This window comes from Simochromis diagramma, unplaced genomic scaffold (genome assembly GCF_900408965.1).
Source record: "Simochromis diagramma unplaced genomic scaffold, fSimDia1.1 OVJJ01000516.1, whole genome shotgun sequence".
Lineage (NCBI taxonomy): Eukaryota > Metazoa > Chordata > Actinopteri > Cichliformes > Cichlidae > Simochromis > Simochromis diagramma.
The window spans coordinates 680,964-700,244 of NW_024386938.1; the positions used below are offsets into that span (position 1 = coordinate 680,964).

The 19,281-nt window shown below is 42.9% G+C and overlaps 1 protein-coding gene across 1 annotated transcript; it reads left to right on the top strand.

Moving 5' to 3' along the window:
• On the top strand, positions 1 to 17,492 carry gspt1l (G1 to S phase transition 1, like). The gene is made up of 14 exons (XM_040037247.1): positions 1 to 471; positions 1,288 to 1,332; positions 8,053 to 8,295; positions 8,565 to 8,598; positions 8,692 to 8,769; positions 8,911 to 9,091; positions 11,337 to 11,491; positions 11,916 to 12,056; positions 12,152 to 12,245; positions 12,968 to 13,048; positions 13,302 to 13,475; positions 13,709 to 13,798; positions 15,268 to 15,436; positions 16,832 to 17,492. Exons 1-14 carry the CDS (start codon positions 279 to 281, stop codon positions 16,882 to 16,884), a joined length of 1,731 nt encoding a protein of 576 aa, XP_039893181.1. The 5' UTR covers positions 1 to 278; the 3' UTR covers positions 16,885 to 17,492.
• Positions 17,493 to 19,281: the final 1,789 nt, after the last annotated feature.

The window sequence follows — 19,281 nt, forward strand, 5'->3', positions numbered from 1 at the left end:
TCCCAGGGGTCACTGCGGGTAGCCGGCGGTTGTGGGGACGCATTAGCTCACGCGGACAGTCTCTGGGAGTGCTGAGTCGAACATCCTCTGTGGCGTCTGGTCAGACAGAAACCGGCTGCTGGGTTTTACTTGAGTCGGAGATTAAACGGCACACTTGGAGTTGGGACGCTCTCCAGCATTGCCAGGGCTGACGGCGTCGTCGGGTTTCGGGAGGACGCTCGTGTGGCTCAACAACTGCGCAGCTCAAATCTCACGGCGGTGAAAATCCAACAACCACGATGGACCCGAGAGACACTGCCCCTGATTCCTGGGAACAAGAAGACGATGTGGAGGCCACGATCGACGGACAACTTGAATCAGCATTCACAACGCTAAATGTGAACGCTAAGCCATTTGTGCCCAATGTAAACGCCGCCGAGTTTGTTCCGGCTTTTGGCCTGAAAGCACACCCGGCAAACGTCGACTCTGCCGGTGAGTACAGGGGCACCACGGGGTTGCGTTAGCTAAGAGCTAGCAGTGGCTGGGCTGCTAGCTGCTAGCTCATTAGCCGCTTTGCAGACACGCGTTCCGTGAAACGCGATAAACTAGCTGCTTTCCACGTTGTTCGGGTTATTAATCCTTCTCGTGGGTAAGCTTTGCGCTTTGTAAGTTTTTCAACTTGTCACATCTAGCCGCCTCTTGTTCTGCAGCTTGTTAAATACTGTCATAACTGATTAAATAGTAACCACCCCAACCGGCATTAGCTTGTTTCAGCCACCCGGCGGTAGCCAACTAGCATGGTCGTTAGCCGGCGTGCTTTCACGTTTGAGTTTTGGGAACCTCGGTGTTTAGCGTCAGCGACGCCGTACAACCAAGAGATCAGTCATTCTGAGCAGTAACTGGAGCCGTACTGGCACTTTTCCCGGGAGTGTTTGCGGAAAGCTTAAACTCGTCACTGCGAACAAATTAGTAAGAGCGTGAGTATGAGTATGTGGCGTGACGTGGATGATCTGACGCATTCTGGAGACGATCACAGGAAAGCGTACATACACCACCTGCATCCATCCGCGGTGTGCCGCCCATATTGAGCCCCACACACGGGAGCTAAAACAGTAAAACTGTTACAGGTTCTGTCGTCAGATGGCCTCTGAAGATACAATGAGAGCTACTTGTGGGGCACAAAGACTGTTCTGTTTTCTAATTAAGCCAGTTGCAGCTTTAAAACTCACATGCTCTTCTTTTAAGATTGTGGAACAGGCTCTATTAAGATCACATTAAACTTAAATGTAACCATTGTTTCTCTTTTAGTTGCTGTTGAAAAGATGTCCACCATGGAGATGTCAGAAAGTGCTGGTATGTATGAAGCGTGTTTGTGTGGGTCACTGGCTTCCCACTGTGGCACACAAATTGCACACACACTGCTACAGTGTTACATACAAGCGCTTACGGTACTGCCCGTGTTATTGTCCTGATATGTGCAGACTCTGGGTATGAAACCTTTGAGGATGCGCCAGTAGTCTTGGGGATGACTGTCTGTAGGCTGATTGGTTGAAAAGTGGGCCTGAACAGGAAAGGAAGTGTCAGCAGACTCGACCACAGAGAGAATTGAAGAAAGAAAAAAAAAAAACCCCTAAAAGATGAAAAATACAGTCAGTTGCCAGAGAAGAAACATGTGTTTTGTTTTTTGTTTTTTACTCAGTGTCATTTCAACTCTTTGTATGTTGTAACTCTGCTGCTCTCCACTGATGGCAGAAGCAACAACAAGAGACTGCTTATTGCATGTGTTTCTGACACTGTCCCCTGGTTCTTGTGCATATAAGAGTAGCCCTTGTTTTTCACAAAATTGTGTGGGTGTAGGTTTTTGTACATGAAGTAGGTGATGGATACGGTTATTTTGTTACCTTGCTCTGAACTGAAAAGTAGCTTTGTCAAGCTAAGTGTGCCCAGTTGTGGTTTTTCAGGTAAGTTAATTTAATGTTAGATTTGTTGCCGAGATTAATCTTCATGTTTGTAGTGCTCCCAGTGTGCCTTACTTACACACACACACACACACACACACACACACACACACCTGTGTGTGTGTATATATCTATCTATATATACACACACCTGTGTGTGTGTATATATCTATCTATATATCAGGGGTGCAACGATACTCGTATCGATATTGAACCGTTCGATACAGTGCGTTCGGTACGGTACGCATATGTATCGAACAATACAAAATTTTAAATTTATTTTATCAACTTTCCTTCTGACGATGCTGTCTGTGTTGAGCGCTCAGTGGATCTGCGCTCGACAGTGCAGCCTAGGTGGAGTAGTCAAATGCAGATTCACTGAGCGCAGCGCAAGCTAGCGAGACAGAAGTTAAGCTCTCCTTGCAACATGGCAAATTGAACCTCCCCCACCCTCATTCAGATCTGGCGTTTGGAATTATTTTGGTTTTCATGTGAAGCATGACCCTGAAGGTAAGCGTGGACAAGGTACATGGACAAAAGTAAAGTAAAACAGTATGTTGGATGTGCCACGCAATGCTCAATTACATGGGTGGGAACTAGTGTGTTAGCGCAGTTAGCTCGTTAACGTGTTGGCCGTCCAGCCCCACGCTCAGGGCGATCCGCGGTAGCTCGTTAACGGAGATTTGCCGTGTTGTGGCGTTAACGTCATTTCAACGAGACTAACGCTGACAGCACTAGTGGGAACACAACGAATATGACTGCACATTTACACCGACAAACAACAAGCACGCATGCTACAAACTTTACCCGAGTCATTTAGACAGCTGTTAGCACATGATTCTCCTTATGGGGACCTGATATGTTCAATGTGCTGCTGAGAATATAGCCCAGAAGAAGCGTATAGTATAGCTTTTATTTCGGAAAGAGACGTTTCTCTGTAACAAACTCTTTTTCCAAAGATGAGGGATTCCTCGATCAGATTTTTTTTTTTTTTATTATTACTTTGTTGTTTCAGCAACATTAAATTTAAAAACTGTACTTTTGAGTTAAAATATATATTTATAATTTTAATAAATGACAAATTAAAAAGGCATGAACAGGTTTTTGTATCGAAAAAATATCGAACCGTGACACCAAAGTAATGAATCGAACTGTGAATTTATTTATTTATATATATATATATTTATATATATATATATATATATATATATATATATATAAAATATTAAAAAAAAACTTGTGTATGAGTACAATATTGACAATGACATTTATGCTGAATCAATCTCACACAGATTGATTCACACAGTTAGAACAGTTGGTTTCCTCTCCTTCACCTCGCAGCAGTGTTTGCTTCATGCATCTGCTACAGTGTGTTCCCGAGTACAGTGTTTGAGCAAACAGCAACTGACGTCTGTATTCAGTTGTAGATTAGCATCAGCTTGTCTTGTTTTTCATTGCTCTGTCATGTTCACTGGGAGTGTATTTCATTATCACTTTAGACACACATGCAGAGAAGTACTCTACATGAACATGTTTGATAGGCTCACATTGAATCCTCCAGTAACATCATTTGGCTTGTAGACTGACAAAGTATGTTTTTGATAAACCATATATAGATGAGGTGACCCTGAATGCTCCCTTAGTTGCGCTGCAACAGGATTAGGCTGCTGGGGTTTCCCATGATGCACTTAGTGCATCTTCTTCAATCACCTTTTTTTGCTCACTGTGTTTATATACCTATGCATTTAATCATTAATTCAAATTAATCTCAGACTCTTCCAGTGTCTTTTGTCTTGTCTCCCTCCCCTCACCCCAACCAATCACAGCAGATGGCCCCGCCCCTCCCTGAGCCTGGTTCTGCTGGAGGTTTCTTCCTGTTAAAAGGGAGTTTTTCCTTCCCACTGTTGCCAAGTGCTTGCTCATAGGGGGTCACCGGAAATGTGTTTTGTTTTTTTGTTTTTGTTTTTTTTGGGGGGGGGGGGGCGGTTGTTTTGTATTTTATTTTCTTTTTATTTATTTATTTTTATCTGTAAGGGAACATCATCCCATTCTGAGTGGTCTTACATGTGAGCCTACACGTGGCTTTGCAGTCCATCTTTTATGTTGTAGGTGTTTTCTTCCACTCTGGAGCCCATTTAAGCGCTTATGGTGCAAGACACAGGTACACCCTGGACAGGTCATTCATACTCGCATTCAGACTTGGGGCCAATTTAGAATCACCCGTTAACTTAACCCCACTAACTGCATGTCTTTGGACTAGAACAGGACGATGTGGCCAAAAATATTTCTCACAATATATATATCAAAATTTGCGATAACGATATAACTGACGATATAATTGATGCAAGACAAAATACAACTCCACATCTTTACTAGCACAAAGAACCCATCCATTTATTTTCACTTAAACAAGCAGCTGTTTTTATGTGCATTAAAGCTATATAAAAATGTAACAGTGCAAATGCAAATTCCTTGCTGAAAGTTTAACCAAAAGGCATTTCCAGTAGAAATGGGCTGACATATCCTGAGCATAACCATGTATAATATCCACTGAAGTTAAAAAGAGGTGCTTTGCTACATTAAACTGCAGTGTGCCAAATAAAAAAAGTCAAATATGTATTTCTCGGACCATAAGCTGCACGGGATTATAAGGCACATTAAGCGAAACAAAGCAGTCAGATAAATCAAACTTTATTCAACTCATTCTTCTTTCTTCCTCCACTTCTGTACCATTGATTCATTAATGCTGTATTCTATCACAGCTGCTCTATTCCCATGTTGTTGCAGTATATTAATGACTAACCTCGTATTGTGGATGGATTATCTCAGTTGTTCTCCTGACTGAAGTTTGGTCCGTTTACAGCATCCTGCCATGCGATTACATTTGTCTCTAACCATCAGGAACCTTCACGTTAACTTTTATTGAGGGGAAAAGTGTTAGTGTTCATCCTGCAGCTTCACTGTTTATGTTATGCTAACATAGCTGTGTCGCTAGCGATCACGTAGCACATCATTAAATACCAGCTAGCCCAACTTCAGTAACCCTACAAACGTCACTGCTGTTTAGTTTCCTGTCTCCATTTATGTTGGAAGTGATAGCAGAGCTGTACGTTTGAATTTTTTCAGAAATCTCTCAGTCAGAACATGCTATATCATGCTTAGGTGGAAACCAGCGAGCTAACTTCTAACTCTGTTAAATGTAATAAATCCTGTTTTCATGGATGTCTGGATGTTAAACGTAATTGTTACACCTGGTAAAGCAGCAAAGCTGATCATTCTGTTAAAGATGAAAGAATTTAGACAATTTTTAACTCTCAGTGAGAGGGCGGAGTTTAGGTCCCAGATTACTCTGATTTACAAGCACCTTAGTCAGACAAATACGGCAATAACGACGGCCGCTTGCATGTTCTACAAAAAAAATGTGCTGTGTTGTGTATCTGACAGACATACACCAAACCAGTTCCACATCACTGAAGTTGCAGCATTTTTACAAACCAATTCTGGTTCATCTGTTTCACTCAATGATCTGCTTTCCCCCTTCTCATTCTCAGTCGCTGCCATGCTTTTTCGGCCATGTGCGTATGAAAACAGGCACTGCGCATGTGCGTTTTATCGTGATATTTTATTTTCTTATTGTTGCCCAACATTGTACCGGTGTTACCGTGAATGGTATAATATGGCCCAGCCCTACTTTGGACTATGGGAAGCAGCCGGAGAGGACCCACACATACACAGGGAGAACATGCAAATTCCACAAAGAAAGGCCCTAACCAGGTGGTGGACTCAAACCCAGAACTTTCTTGCTGTGAGGCAGTGGTGCAAACCACTGTTCCACCTTGATTGATTTTATTTTATTTCCCCGTCTTTTTTAATTATGTTTTTTATCGCTGCCTTGTTCAGGCCCACTTTCCAGCCTGTCAACAATTGACCTGGCCACATCATCCATGCCAAGTGATGCACTGTTGATTCTTTGGAGGACTGCACATAAATATGGTGGTTAGGACTCGCCTACACTGTACTGTCCACACACAGTACAGTGAATCTTGAAGTCGTGGTGCTTGTTGACTGTACACATGGGGCAGTGAGTGAGGGCACACAGAAATCTGTAGTGTTTGGTGCAAAGATTTTTCTGTTTATTTAGATCCATTGGTTGTACTCAGATGTTCTGGTAACGTGAACATCTCCCATTACACTGTATTTATTCACAGTGCTGACACCTGTGCTAAATTTTAGGGACGTTCCTTGTAACTAGTCGTTTAAATGGGCAGATTTCAGAGATATAACAGGAATGAATACTTGCTGTTGGCTCACCTGGTGTCTGTAAAGGACTAAGTATTAGGCAGCCGTGCGGACACAGACCCTCACAGTTCTGAAATTTGCATCACAAGACGTGGAAATTGTAACCGAGGCTTGTGGCTCCCCTTCATCCTGGTCAAACACAGCTTGTGTTTGTGTCTGCACACACCTGAAGGTCGCTGAGAATAAAGGAAGGACACATGGTAGGCATGCTGGTGTTGTAAACAAGGTTTCTACAACTTCAGTTCCAAAAATCTTGGGATCGTGTGTGTGCAAGGAAAATAGTTGATCTGACAATCTCATATTCAAATATCATTCACAGTAGAACATAGAAAACATGAAATATCTAAACTGAGGTATTTTATTTCATTAAAAAAAACAAATAAGCTCATGTTGAATTTGATGGCAGCAGCACGTTTCAAGAAGATGGGTCAGGGCAACAAGGAGCTGGAAAAGTGTTACTCATAAGAAACACTCGGAGGAACATTTGGCAACTAATCAGGTCGACTGGTAACCGGTCACTAACAGGATTGGGTATAAAAAGAAAGGCAGAGATTCATGAAAAACTTCTACAAACTGTGGAGCAATTTCACAATTTTCACAACTTGAATCGACATCTATAGTTGATAAGATCATTAGAAGGTTCAATCTTTGTGTGCAGGGACGAAGCTTCGGGCAGCACTGCATTAAAAATGGGCACGGCTTCAGAAATCCCTGCCTGTGAACACGGCTCACCGTGCTGTCCACACATGTAGCTTAAAGCCAGACGTGAACATCACCCACAAACACTGCTGTCTGCAGGACGTTGGTCTGTGAAGCACTGCAGAGCCATCCTAGCTGCTTTATTGCAATAAAAAAGAACTGGGTCAGTTCTTGGTAGCTCTTGTGAGTTGATTAAAGTCATTATTAAAATAGTGAGGTGACAAATGTAGCAAACTATGAACCAGTCCTAGAAATGGTGATTGGCATGTTTGTCATAATGTATGACATTGCTTCAGGGACATGTTAATAGCAGGTCTCTATTTCTGTGAGGAACACGAATATGAACATAGATACTCAATTTTATTTTATTCTTAGCTTTAAGAAGAATTTCCAACTGAGGTTGGCCGGGCAGGTTATCCAGCGTATGAGTACAAACGATTGTACACTGGACACCTTGTTAGCACTTCTGTCATACAGTACATGAGGAGATGACAAACTTGTACCTAACATCTCACAGTATGGCTTCTTCTCTTTTACTTTGGCAACAACACAGTGATGACTGCAGCTTACAGTAAACATGGTCTTTAAGCCGTTGCACGGGTTAGCACCCTCATACCTTTCTGATCTTTTAAATTGATACACTCCTGCAACATGACTGAGGTCTGCAGATCAAACGCTCCTGGCTGTCCCGAGGTCCAGGTTAAAGCACAGAGGAGATCAGGCCTTTGCTGTGACTGCTCCTTGTGGAACGAACTGTCACCTCAGGTCCTCCCCAACATCAGACACTTTCAAAACCTGTCTGAAAACCCTCTTTTATTCCTTGGCTGTTAAGTGAATGAATGAGTTTGTACTTTTGTCTTATTTCTTACTCAAACCTTCTCATTTTATGCTTTTTGTTTTGTCTCTTTTGATTATCTTAAAAGTACAGCGTTGCCTTGGTCAACAGTTGCTGTTTAAATGCGCTATATAAAGGACTTTGACTTCTTGTGAAAATGCCTTAAGAGAGCCTTTGAGTGGCACAAGGCAGAGAAAGTAATGGTGGTGGAAGTGAGAAATGCTCTTTATTTTCATTTTTTAAATGAGCATAAAAAATGATGTGCTTTGTTTGTCCGTGCAGCGCCCGTGGAGAACGGTGACGCAGAAATGACCGCAGAGGAGCCATGGGACCAGAAAGAAGTAGAACCCAGCGAGGAAGAGCCAGGAGGCGGCGTGTGCGTAGACCGGGGGCCAGAAGTGCCAGACGAGACCGCTCCAGAGATGATGGAGGAGGAAGAGGAGGTGCTCGTGCCCAAGGTTCCACCCACACAGCCGGATGCCCCCAAAAAGGAACACATCAATGTGGTGTTCATTGGACATGTAGGTTAGTGGAAAGTCTCGTTTGCTGTTTTGAGTTAGCATGTGTGAGTGTGACCGGCACGCATAACAACGACGGCTTTGAGATTTTTGTCCAAACGTTTAGTTTGTTGGGGCTGTTTTCACTGGTGTATTAGGGCTCCGGTTGTACCCGCTCTGGTTGTTATTTACAAACTAAATCGCACACTTAGTTTCGTACGCACATCAGGTATGGTAAAAATGGGTTTATTACATGGAAGGTGTAGGTTAGCTGATTAATATATGCTGCTTTTCCAGATGCTGGCAAGTCGACCATTGGAGGACAAATCATGTGAGTAGTGGTCTCCTTTTTTCTTTTTCTTTAGGTGAGTGAAGTTGCTTCCATCACATCGTGCCTTTGACATGTTCCTTTCATGTACCACAGGTATCTGACTGGCATGGTAGACAAGAGGACCTTAGAGAAATATGAAAGAGAAGCCAAGGAAAAGAACCGGGAAACCTGGTGAGTGGATGGTCTGCTGTGTCTGCATCAACATGGTGGTGTTGTGTGTCGAGCACATCGTAGAAACTGACTTGCTGAGAGTGACCACGAACACAGTAGCACTTTGTCTCAGGTTGTTTTATTTATTGAAACTATCTTCAGGTACCTGTCTTGGGCTTTGGACACCAACCAGGAGGAGAGGGACAAAGGCAAGACGGTGGAGGTTGGCCGAGCATACTTTGAGACAGACAAGAAGCACTTTACCATCTTAGATGCTCCAGGTCACAAGAGCTTTGTGCCCAATATGATCGGAGGCGCATCACAAGCAGACCTGGCTGTGCTGGTGAGTCCAGGAAATGAGCAGTGTTACTGAACTTACCCCCGAGAAAAACACCAGAAAGTACAATTGTAATGAGTTCCCTGTAGTTTACCTTTGAAATCAAATGCAGACGCTTGAGTGTATGTCAGTGCAGCTTAACGCTAAACTGGAAGTCGGCGTGTAAGTCTGCTACAGAGAGCTGTTGGTTTAGAGTGTGTGTGGGGGTGTGTGTGTTACAAGGACTAATAGTATAGCTGAGACTACTAACTGCGCTGATTGAGGATCTTTACGTGTACCAAAGGGATGCAGCTGCTCCTAACAGGAGCATATCATTGTGCGCTTCATAGTGAGCAGGCTTACACAGGCACACGTATGAGACTTGCTGCGCTCACTCGTACTCAGCTGGTTTAAAGAAAGCCCTGAAGAGCACTGTAGCTCTTGTACTGCTCTGAGTAAATGAGAGGAAGAAAATCATTGCTGTGTATGTAATAGGGGCAAATGATACCACAGTGATGACGACGTCAGTTTTATAAATGCTGCTGTTTGCAGGCAGTATTTATTAGTAAGTGAAGGGCATTCTCCACCCTGCTGATGACGCACTACATTCAAAGTGTGAGTCAACTAAAACACAACATAGTTCAGCATAGGGCTGCTCAATTAATCGAATTTTAATCACGATTACGATCTGGGCTTTCAACGATCATTAAAAATGACTGAGCCGATTATTAGCCCCTCCCTCGTGCTTTACTCTCGCGCTGCTCCGTGTGGCAAATCGAGCGCACCTCTCTGCGTTTCAAACACGTGTCACAACAATTAAGAGCAGCGGTCTCCAACCTTTTTTGCACCACGGACCGGTTTATGCCCGACAATATTTTCATGGACCGGCCATTAAGGTGTCGCGGATAAATACAACAAAATAAAACTAGTACCGGTACCGAAAAAAGAAAATTTATTCATAACACACGTGAAAAGACCCAGGAAAACTGAGTAAACGATAACAAAATAACGCTGAAAACCGATTTAAAAACCCTGAAAACCACACATTTCACACCTGAGCCTCAACTCTCGCGGCCCGGTACCAAACGACTCACGGACCGGTACCGGTCCGAGGCCCGGGGGTTGGGGACCACTGATTAAGAGGACCCGAGGGAAGCTCGGAAAGCTGAGCAGAAGTTATTTGGAGAGGAGAGTGACTGCTGTTGGTTGAAAAGAGAGGTAAAAAACTTCAGTGGTGTGGAAACATTATGGGTTCAGTCAGACGTGGATCAAGCAGACACAGTGTGTAAACTTTGCTACAGTGTCGTAGCTGCACCACAGAGCAACACTGCAAAGTTCACTAAACACAGATGTTTACATTTTTCATTGATTTCTTATATTGCAAACATTTGCACTGTTATCAGTATTTGCACACTGTTTTATATTATTTGACAATCTTTAAAGTCATTATTCAACACATTGTTATTGTTAAATAAATATCGTCAAATAATCGAGATCTCAATTTCAGTGAAAATAGTCGTGATCATCATTTTTGCCATAATCGAGCCGCCCTAGCTCAGATGTTTTCTGAGAATTTGGAGTAAAAGTATAACACAACTGCGTAACATGGCAGTTTAACAATAACTAAAGGAAGTTAACACTGTAACTCATTAGAAGTTGAGGTGTTATCACATAATAAAGCTGGAAACTTTTCTGCCTGAGTTTTTTAGCCAGCTGTCCTGTTTTCCCGTTCATCGTGGGCTCTTCCTGTCAGGCAGCAGCTGGTGATCCTTGCTTGAGTTATTTGTTTGCTCCTGGTTGCACATCATCAGCTAACTCTTCCTTGCAATGCCTTCACACCCTGCCTGTGTTTTTGCCTCAGGTGAAGAGTTTGGCTCCATCTTTATTCAGTATAACCAACCTCTCAAAAACATCTGTGTCCATAGTTGTTCGTACACACTCCCTCTATAGTGTTTATGAAGGAGTATCTGTGCTTAACATACTTTCCCTCCAAGTGCTCCAAAGTATGACAGAATTGAAAAAACTACACTACTAGTTACTGAACCCTTTAAACTTTGACAAAGTTAAAAGTATAAAAATGTCAGTGCTCAGAATTATTCATGTTCATAACCCTGTGGTGAGCTGCTCAGTGTGTGCCGTCCTTACCATGTGACAGCTGGGATAGGCTAAGCTCTAATGTCTTTATTGTTTTGTTGTTAATGCATTTGTGTTATCTGTTTAATGACGTTACACCAGGCTGTAGCACAAAGTGAGTGAGTGTTTTGTCCCACAGGTGATATCTGCCAGGAAAGGTGAATTTGAAACCGGCTTTGAGAAAGGTGGACAGACACGGGAGCATGCCATGTTGGCCAAAACAGCCGGAGTCAAGCACCTGATAGTTCTGGTGAATAAAATGGATGATCCTACAGTCAACTGGAGCCTGGAAAGGTTTGGACACTGAACAGCAGCTAAAGTCTGCATGTATACATATACGCACATGTCTTTGACTGGCTTACACTGTAATCTGTAATTAGAGCATTAGTGGGTTTACTTTTATTAATAACAATAGTAATGTAGTGTTTAACACTGTCCTGAGTCGTCTCATGCAGCGATTACTGGGAATCCACATTCTCTGTTCTGCTGGCCTCTACATGCTGTTTCATTTTTACTTCAATAGGAGTTTGAAATAAATGCTTGTTTATTGTGGGAGTCTGAATCAGAGGTTAATTCCACTCATCTTGTCAGCATTTGACCTCACTGGTGCTGCACATGCCACATTGTCCTCCACCCACTGCTGATACATGTGGTGGTCACTTTGTGTCATGCTGCTGTCCTTTGAAGAGGTTTACATCCACCCTGTCTGAACCCGCAGGTACGAAGAGTGTAAGGAGAAACTGGTGCCATTTTTAAAGAAAGTGGGCTTCAATCCAAAGAAAGATGTCCACTTCATGCCGTGCTCCGGGCTGACAGGAGCCAACCTGAAGGAGCCCGCCAACATGTGCTCGTGGTACACGTAAGTATTGCTGTGTTCCTTTTTGCACCTGTGGCGACTGAAGAGATCAGGCAAACAAGTTAAACACGAGGAATCGTTTTTGTTTTATATTGCAGAGGTCTACCTTTTATTCCACACTTGGACAGTTTGCCAAATTTTAACAGATCAAGTGACGGTCCTGTAAGATTGCCGATCGTAGACAAATACAAGGTAAGGGTCTTTCTCATTTGCACATCTAAAAGCTGCATTACAGTTTAGCGTGATTAGATTTAACCAAGAAAACTGGTTAATTCTACGAAAGGGTGGAGCTTTTGACAAAGGTTAACAAACCAAACGGGGAAAGTTTTTACGTTTGTGCGTTGATACAAACTACATGTTCTACGTGACACAGACTGCGTGTAATCTTGACGGGGCTATGAGACGGTGCGTTGTGAGCCCCTGCAGCATGATGTCATGCAGCGTATACAAACCACAAACCTAAAATCAGAAGTTACTGATTAGCTGGTTAAAGATTGACTCTGAATCGGAGCACTTCCTCTTAGCCGTCTCTGCTCTGCACAGAGTTGAAGGAGCGTGCCATCTCCCAGCATTGAAACATCATCTCAGCATGAAGTCTGACAGGCCCATATGCGCTGCATCCCTGAGCTTTCCTAGACATTTGCTGACAGAAATATTAAAACATGAATGTCCGATGGAGTCCACACTGAGATTAACCGGCCTCCAGATCGTCCCAGTGTGTCTGGCGTATGATAGTCTGATGCTCTCATGGCGAGTGAGTGGCCACCTCTCGTCACAGCCGCTCTTTCTAATCGTTTGCTGCCACATTGAACTTGGACATGATGTCCTGCTGCAGTGGAAGTGGAGACTTGGTCAGACTGATAGATGCACAGATTCTCTCTCAGCTGCTCTGTAACACTCTTTGTCTCCACCAGGACATGGGCACTGTGATTCTGGGCAAACTGGAGTCTGGCTCCATCAGTAAAGCACAGCAGCTGGTCATGATGCCAAACAGGGTAAGAGATCTTCTTCCATAAGCCGGAGCCAGGTGAAATTATTGCTGCTGCTCACTGGCTGTTTGCCTGTAGTTAAAATTATAATTAGAAGCATGTATTCAGATGCAGATGTAATAGGCTGCATGAAACTAACTGGTATAGAGTTCTTAAGGAAAACAAACTAGTGATATCCCACGTAGGTCCTTGCCAGTGTCACCTGTTTTGGTGTGGGGATGTGGATACACGTCTCTGTTCTGTCTCTTTATATGTGCAGCATGTGGTTGAAGTGTTGAGTCTGCTCTCTGATGACGTGGAGACGGACGACGCAGAGCCAGGTGAAAATCTCAAGCTGCGACTGAAAGGCATAGAGGAGGAGGAGATCCTCCCGGGCTTCATTCTGTGCAATGCCGAGAACCTGTGCCACTCAGGGCGCACGTTTGACGCGCAGGTTAGTGCACGTGGACGCTCTGCTGGTATTACAGGGCCCATCGACACAACATTCACAGCAAAACGCTACGTCCACGATGATTGAGCATGCATCGAGACAACGTGCACAGCAGCTGTTCACGTGGTGCGCAATGAATCTCAGGCTTGATGCCACAAGACAGTTGTTGATGTTAACGGTGAGAAAATGTTGTATGGGCAGCCTTATCCTGATCACCGGAACTCTTTCCTCTGCAGATTGTCATCATTGAACACAAATCCATCATCTGTCCAGGTTACAATGCAGTCCTTCACATTCACACCTGCATTGAAGAAGTGCAAATTACGGTAAAACCTGATGCCAGATTCACTTTCTCGATGGTCTTGAGCCCCGACTCATTTCTTTATATTTAAAATATGGTCTGGATCAGTAGCTCTCCAGGCTGATGGAACGTCTTTCAAAGTTTTGGACATTGGCTGCTTTTTCACTCAGTGTAAATACCTGACAGTTTTCACAGGATTTGTTTTTGCTTAAGCCGTTTAACACTGACCTATGAATCATTCAAGCATAACAAAGATTCTGTATCAACACAAACACCAGTGTAGTGGCCTCACAAAACAGGCAACTCACCAAGGAACCAATTTGGGCCTATTTAGCCTCCTTTTCATTAGTACCTACTTGGATCGATTTCAGGATTTTTCCAGTTGTACCTGTTTGGCCAGAGTTTCAATCGATCCAAACAGGTACTAACATGCGATGTCGTCAGACTGCACGCCACCAATTGGCTGGTCAGTGGCGTCACTGACTGCTCACAAGCCATGAAAGCATCTCGTTCACGAAAATCCAAACCGCCATTTTTTTTTTTATTCTTTAAACCAGGCAACAAAAGAACTGGCTACAAAAAATAACACAGAGGTCCTCAAGTGTGACAAAAAGCCACAGACCGGGATCACACCGGCCGTGTTGCTATAACGACAACTACGCACATTAAGTGGTACTCGATTGTAACAGGTAACTGTCAGTCTGAGTCGGGTAAAGGCGAGTGATCTGAGCAGGTACTAATGGAAAAGGGGCTTTTCTTACTAGCAGTCTTTAAAAAACCAAAAACCCACATAATCTGTTTCATTATGAAGAAGGCCAAAGACAGCACGGTTAGACAGGCTAACAAGGTGATCCCCAAACAGCTGTCAGCTGAGAGCTTGTTGTAAAAAAAAAAAAAAAAAAAACTGCCAATGATGAAATGCTGAACCCAAACTGTTGTCAGAGTTCAGGAGAGAGAGGTACAGCAGTGATGTTGGTTTGGGCTGCACTGGAGATCTGATCAAAGTTATTGGAATTGAAAAAAGTACCTTCAGATTGGCAGCAGCTTCTCCAGTGATCCCAGACACACTGTCAGTGCAGCAAAAGCATAACACACAGTGGAAAACCATCAGTTATGGACTGGCCTTCCCAGAGCCCAGAATTCAACTTTATTGAGGAAGTGTGGGATCATCTTGACAGAGAACAGGGGGAAAAAGGCAGAAACGTCCAAAGAAGAGCTTTCAATGTCCTTCAAAAAGTCTGGGAAACTGTTCTTGAAGATAAGAAATGACAGAGCTGCCTCAGAGTGCATGTGCTAAAGAGTAAAGGTGCTCACACCAAATATTCACTTACATTCACTGAAATTCTGCAGTGTGTTTGCAACAGTTTGTCTTTATCCTAGCAAAATCTAAATGAGTGGTGGCTCAAGACTTTTGGACCATATATCTTAATCTGTCCAAATGTTATACATGTGGTTTAAGATTGCTAAAAATCCACATATGCTGCTTGGGTGCAGGCCTTAATCTGTCTGGTAGACAAGAAGACAGGAGAGAAGAGCAAGACACGACCACGGTTTGTGAAACAGGACCAGGTGTGCATCGCCCGTCTGCGCACAGCAGGGACCATCTGCCTCGAGACATTTAAAGACTTCCCTCAGATGGGACGGTTCACCTTACGGGATGAAGGTGTGTGTGCATATATATCTATAGTTCTATCTGTCTGATAATGTAGACGGTAACGAGAAAATCACTGCAGCTTGTGACCAGATCGAAGTCATTTTAATGATTGAATGGTCTACAGTTGTAACTGAACAAAGTCCCAGTAGATGCAGTTCAACAGTGTTGAACAGCAGATTAGGTTCCAGCTGATACAAACACATTGCAATTTGAAAATCAAAGACACAAACTGTGCTGCTGTTACTGCACAGCTGGCCTTCATTCAGATACAACTCAGTATATGATCTCAGTAGAACCATACCACACTACAGAACACTGTCATTTAAAACATTAAAGAAAGGAATCTCTTTTTTAAGTCAAACTTTGAACACGCATGGTGGTCTGTGTCGGCAGAGAGAGAGCTTTGTTTGTTAATTGAAACCTTTGACTTTAGTCTCAGCTAACCTGGCTTTCTGGGCTGTAGAGTCTGTGGGATTAAGACAAAGAACTTTTAAACTAGGCCTTAAGCAGCCCTTCAGTTCAACCACTGTCTGAAAGACCTTTTATGGCGACATCATCACCAAACAGATGGAGTCGGGCACGCTGGTTTGTCCTCATTGGGTTGGGTACACTGAGTGGCACAATCGGTTCATGTCTGCATCATGTAATCGGCACTATGTTATGCAATAAAACACTTTTCACCACATGCACCCCAACAGGTGCATCACAAACATAAGTGATTGGGAGTCTGGCATTCCCTGATACGTCTGCAGGAAAACTAAATTGATATGTGCAAAATAAGTTTCAGAGAGAGACACCCCCCCCCCCCCCATCTATGAAGTGAAGCTCATTTGGGGGGGGGGGGGGTGGATGTTCCTGCTCATGCTTCAGAGAGAAACTGTGGTGTGATGTGCTAGTGACAACCAGCTATGTGGTAAACTGGTTGGATGTGCACAGAAAACCACTATTTTATTGCTGATTGCGTCGTGCAGACATCAGCTCTGCCATCTGATTTACTGCTCGGTCCAGCGAGGATAAATCGGGTGTCCCACTTCAGGGTGCGGGTTCGGTGATGCAGCTCAATCTGCATCCATAAAAGGCTCTGTAAGCAGCTGGTTTAAAGACTCATCAACAGTCATGCTCGTTTTTACTATTCGACTTGCAGCACAGTACACAGGTGTACAGATATACAGAGCATCTGTACTCGCAGTCAGCCCTGTGTGCATGAGGCAGCCACATTAGGATTTCTGCTTGCCTCAATGTCACTCACAGCAGGAATTACTTGCATGTATATGGAACTCATTTTTCCCGGTCTGAGCATCCTACATATAATGAAGCAGAACTCCAATAGCAGAGCCGTGTTAAGACTCAGATTGGTTCTCACACAATATTGAGGAGTGTTTTCTTTGTTGGTGTATGTTCCAGGGAAGACCATCGCGATCGGAAAAGTGCTGAAGCTGGTGGCTGAGCGGGACTGAAGATTGACGGCGAGTCTAAGAGTCTGAGTGAGGAGGAGCAGGCGGAGCTTGGTCTTAACCCGCCCACACTGTTATCAGTGGTGACAGCGCCTCCCTGCACGCCCCCTTTCTGCGTGCTGAAGATCAGCTTCAGAAAAATAAACTCATGTGAAAAAGAAACATGTTTTTAAGCAAATGACAAACCAAGATGATGTCCACACGAGTCGGCTTTCTCATATTGAGAGCTCAGCTATGCCATTCTGGGTTAGCCCTCCCTCCACCTCTCCCCACCTCCTTACTCTGGTCTGCTTATCATACATGATTTTTTTTTTTTTTCCCCTCCACTTTTTTTTCTTTCCATAAATGACAAATGGCAGAATTTATATCTGAAAACAGATGTGGACCAGGATTCTGCTCGGAGTGTAAAATGATTTTCACAGTAACTTGCAAAGGAAATTGAAAGAACTAAACAGTTGAAACCAAATGTTGATCTTGGGTGTACATGTTTCCCTCTGCTTTTACCCAGTTTTTGGTTTCTCATGTGGCGTTCTGGCAGTGTGCTTGAGCGTGTTCAAATGTTATCAAAGCAAACAAGTATGACAATAAAACCATAAATTGGGGAAAACTAAGCTTGTTTGTCAGGTGTTCAGTTCATGCCACAGTGGATTGTGTGTTCAGCATCTTTGCTATTGCTTGACTGAAACTGCTTTGAAAGTGTATATAGATAGAAAGATTTTATTTTGTTTAATTACTGCAACATGCAACACAAATCGACTCCTGTGGACCGAAACGTAGTCAGTGCTTCCAGTATGTACACAATGTGAACACAAAGCTCTGGGAATGTCGATGTGAAGGCTTGTCTGTTAAATTTGAGTTCGTATCATGGGTAACGGACGGATTTAAAAGCTGAACAGGCCTCTGCTGTTTTGCCTTAGCCATGGCTAAGTTTGTGTCGAAGAGTGAAATAACCTCCTTTTGTGAGTGTGCAGAATTCCTGGGTTAATATAGAAGCTTGTGATGGAACAGAATAGAATATGCCTTTACTGTCATTGTATGTGTACACCCAGATTGTCTGATCCACCAACTGTGCAGGTATAAAATATAAAAAGTAAGACAAAGGAGCAAGAGACACAAGAACAGGTTGGAAAGTGGTGCAGTGGATCTGGGCTGGGGGGGCGGGGGTCTGGAGGTGTGGGACCTCAGTGAGCTGTGGTGGGTGAGTACATTTATCATTTTCATTTTTAACCAGTCGCAAATCAGTAGTCTTTGATTTTGATGCTTTTTTTTTAAATCAGAATTCCCAAGAAATGATTCATCATTGGAGATCAGCTTCATAGTTCAGTCTTCAAAGTGGATTTTTAATCACGAGGTTTTAATCCAGCAACATGAATGTTGGTGCTGCCCTTATGAAGCACAGTGATAATGACAGTAGGTCACAGGAGACTTTAAAGATTGCAAAATTAAGATTGAATGCAGCAACTGTGTTTACAGAGAGTGAAGAAGAAACGCTCAGTACATCATAGGAAGGCCCCAGCAGCCTAAGCTTATCGCAGCAGGGATGGTCGCCTGATCCAACCCTGACTATAGTCAGGAAAACGCCCCACAACATGACACCACCATTAGCCTGACTGATATAAGGCAGGATGGATCCATCAGACCAGACTAGTTTGCTTCTATCATCCAGTCTTGGTGAGACTGTGGATCTGACAGGAGTGCTGCCCAGTGTGTCTCCTACTGCATCAAGGTAACAAGTGATCCTGTCAGTCCTGTCAGCTGAGCCGTGTCTAAATGCATTAGATTTCTGCCATATTATTATTTAGGGATTTGTGTTAGCTGTGACTAACAAAGAGATAGATATATAGAGATATAGATATAGAGATATAGATATAGAGATATATATAGATAGATAGATAGATATATATATATAGAGATATATCTAGAGATATCTAGAGATATCTATATATATATATATATCTATATATATATATATCTATATATATATATATCTATATCTATCTATATCTATCTATATCTATATCTATCTATATCTATCTATATCTATCTATATCTATATCTATCTATATCTATATCTATATCTATATATATATATCTATCTATATATATATATCTATCTATATATATATATATCTAGATATATATATATATATATATATATATATATATAGATATATATATAGATATATAGATATATATATGAGAGAGAGAGAGATAAATATGTATCACAACATAAAAATTGCATGTTTTGAAGCATCAGATTGGACTCTTCACTTCTTAAATACATTTTTTTAAATGCTGGATGTTACACTTCTGGCTCTGTAGAGCTGCCCTGCCACCTATAATATCTCAGCTGCCAGTGACGCTAACCTGAGGCACCATCTGAAGGGCAGTGGGTCAAAC

Excerpts from the sequence above, each read along its gene's own strand:
- gspt1l (XM_040037247.1), top strand. The coding sequence starts at position 279 with ATGGACCCGAGAGACACTGCCCCTGATTCCTGGGAACAAGAAGACGAT. Across the intron at positions 1,333-8,052 it reads GGAGATGTCAGAAAGTGCTG|CGCCCGTGGAGAACGGTGAC; the intron begins GTATGTATGAAG and ends TTGTCCGTGCAG. Across the intron at positions 12,246-12,967 it reads CGATCGTAGACAAATACAAG|GACATGGGCACTGTGATTCT; the intron begins GTAAGGGTCTTT and ends TGTCTCCACCAG.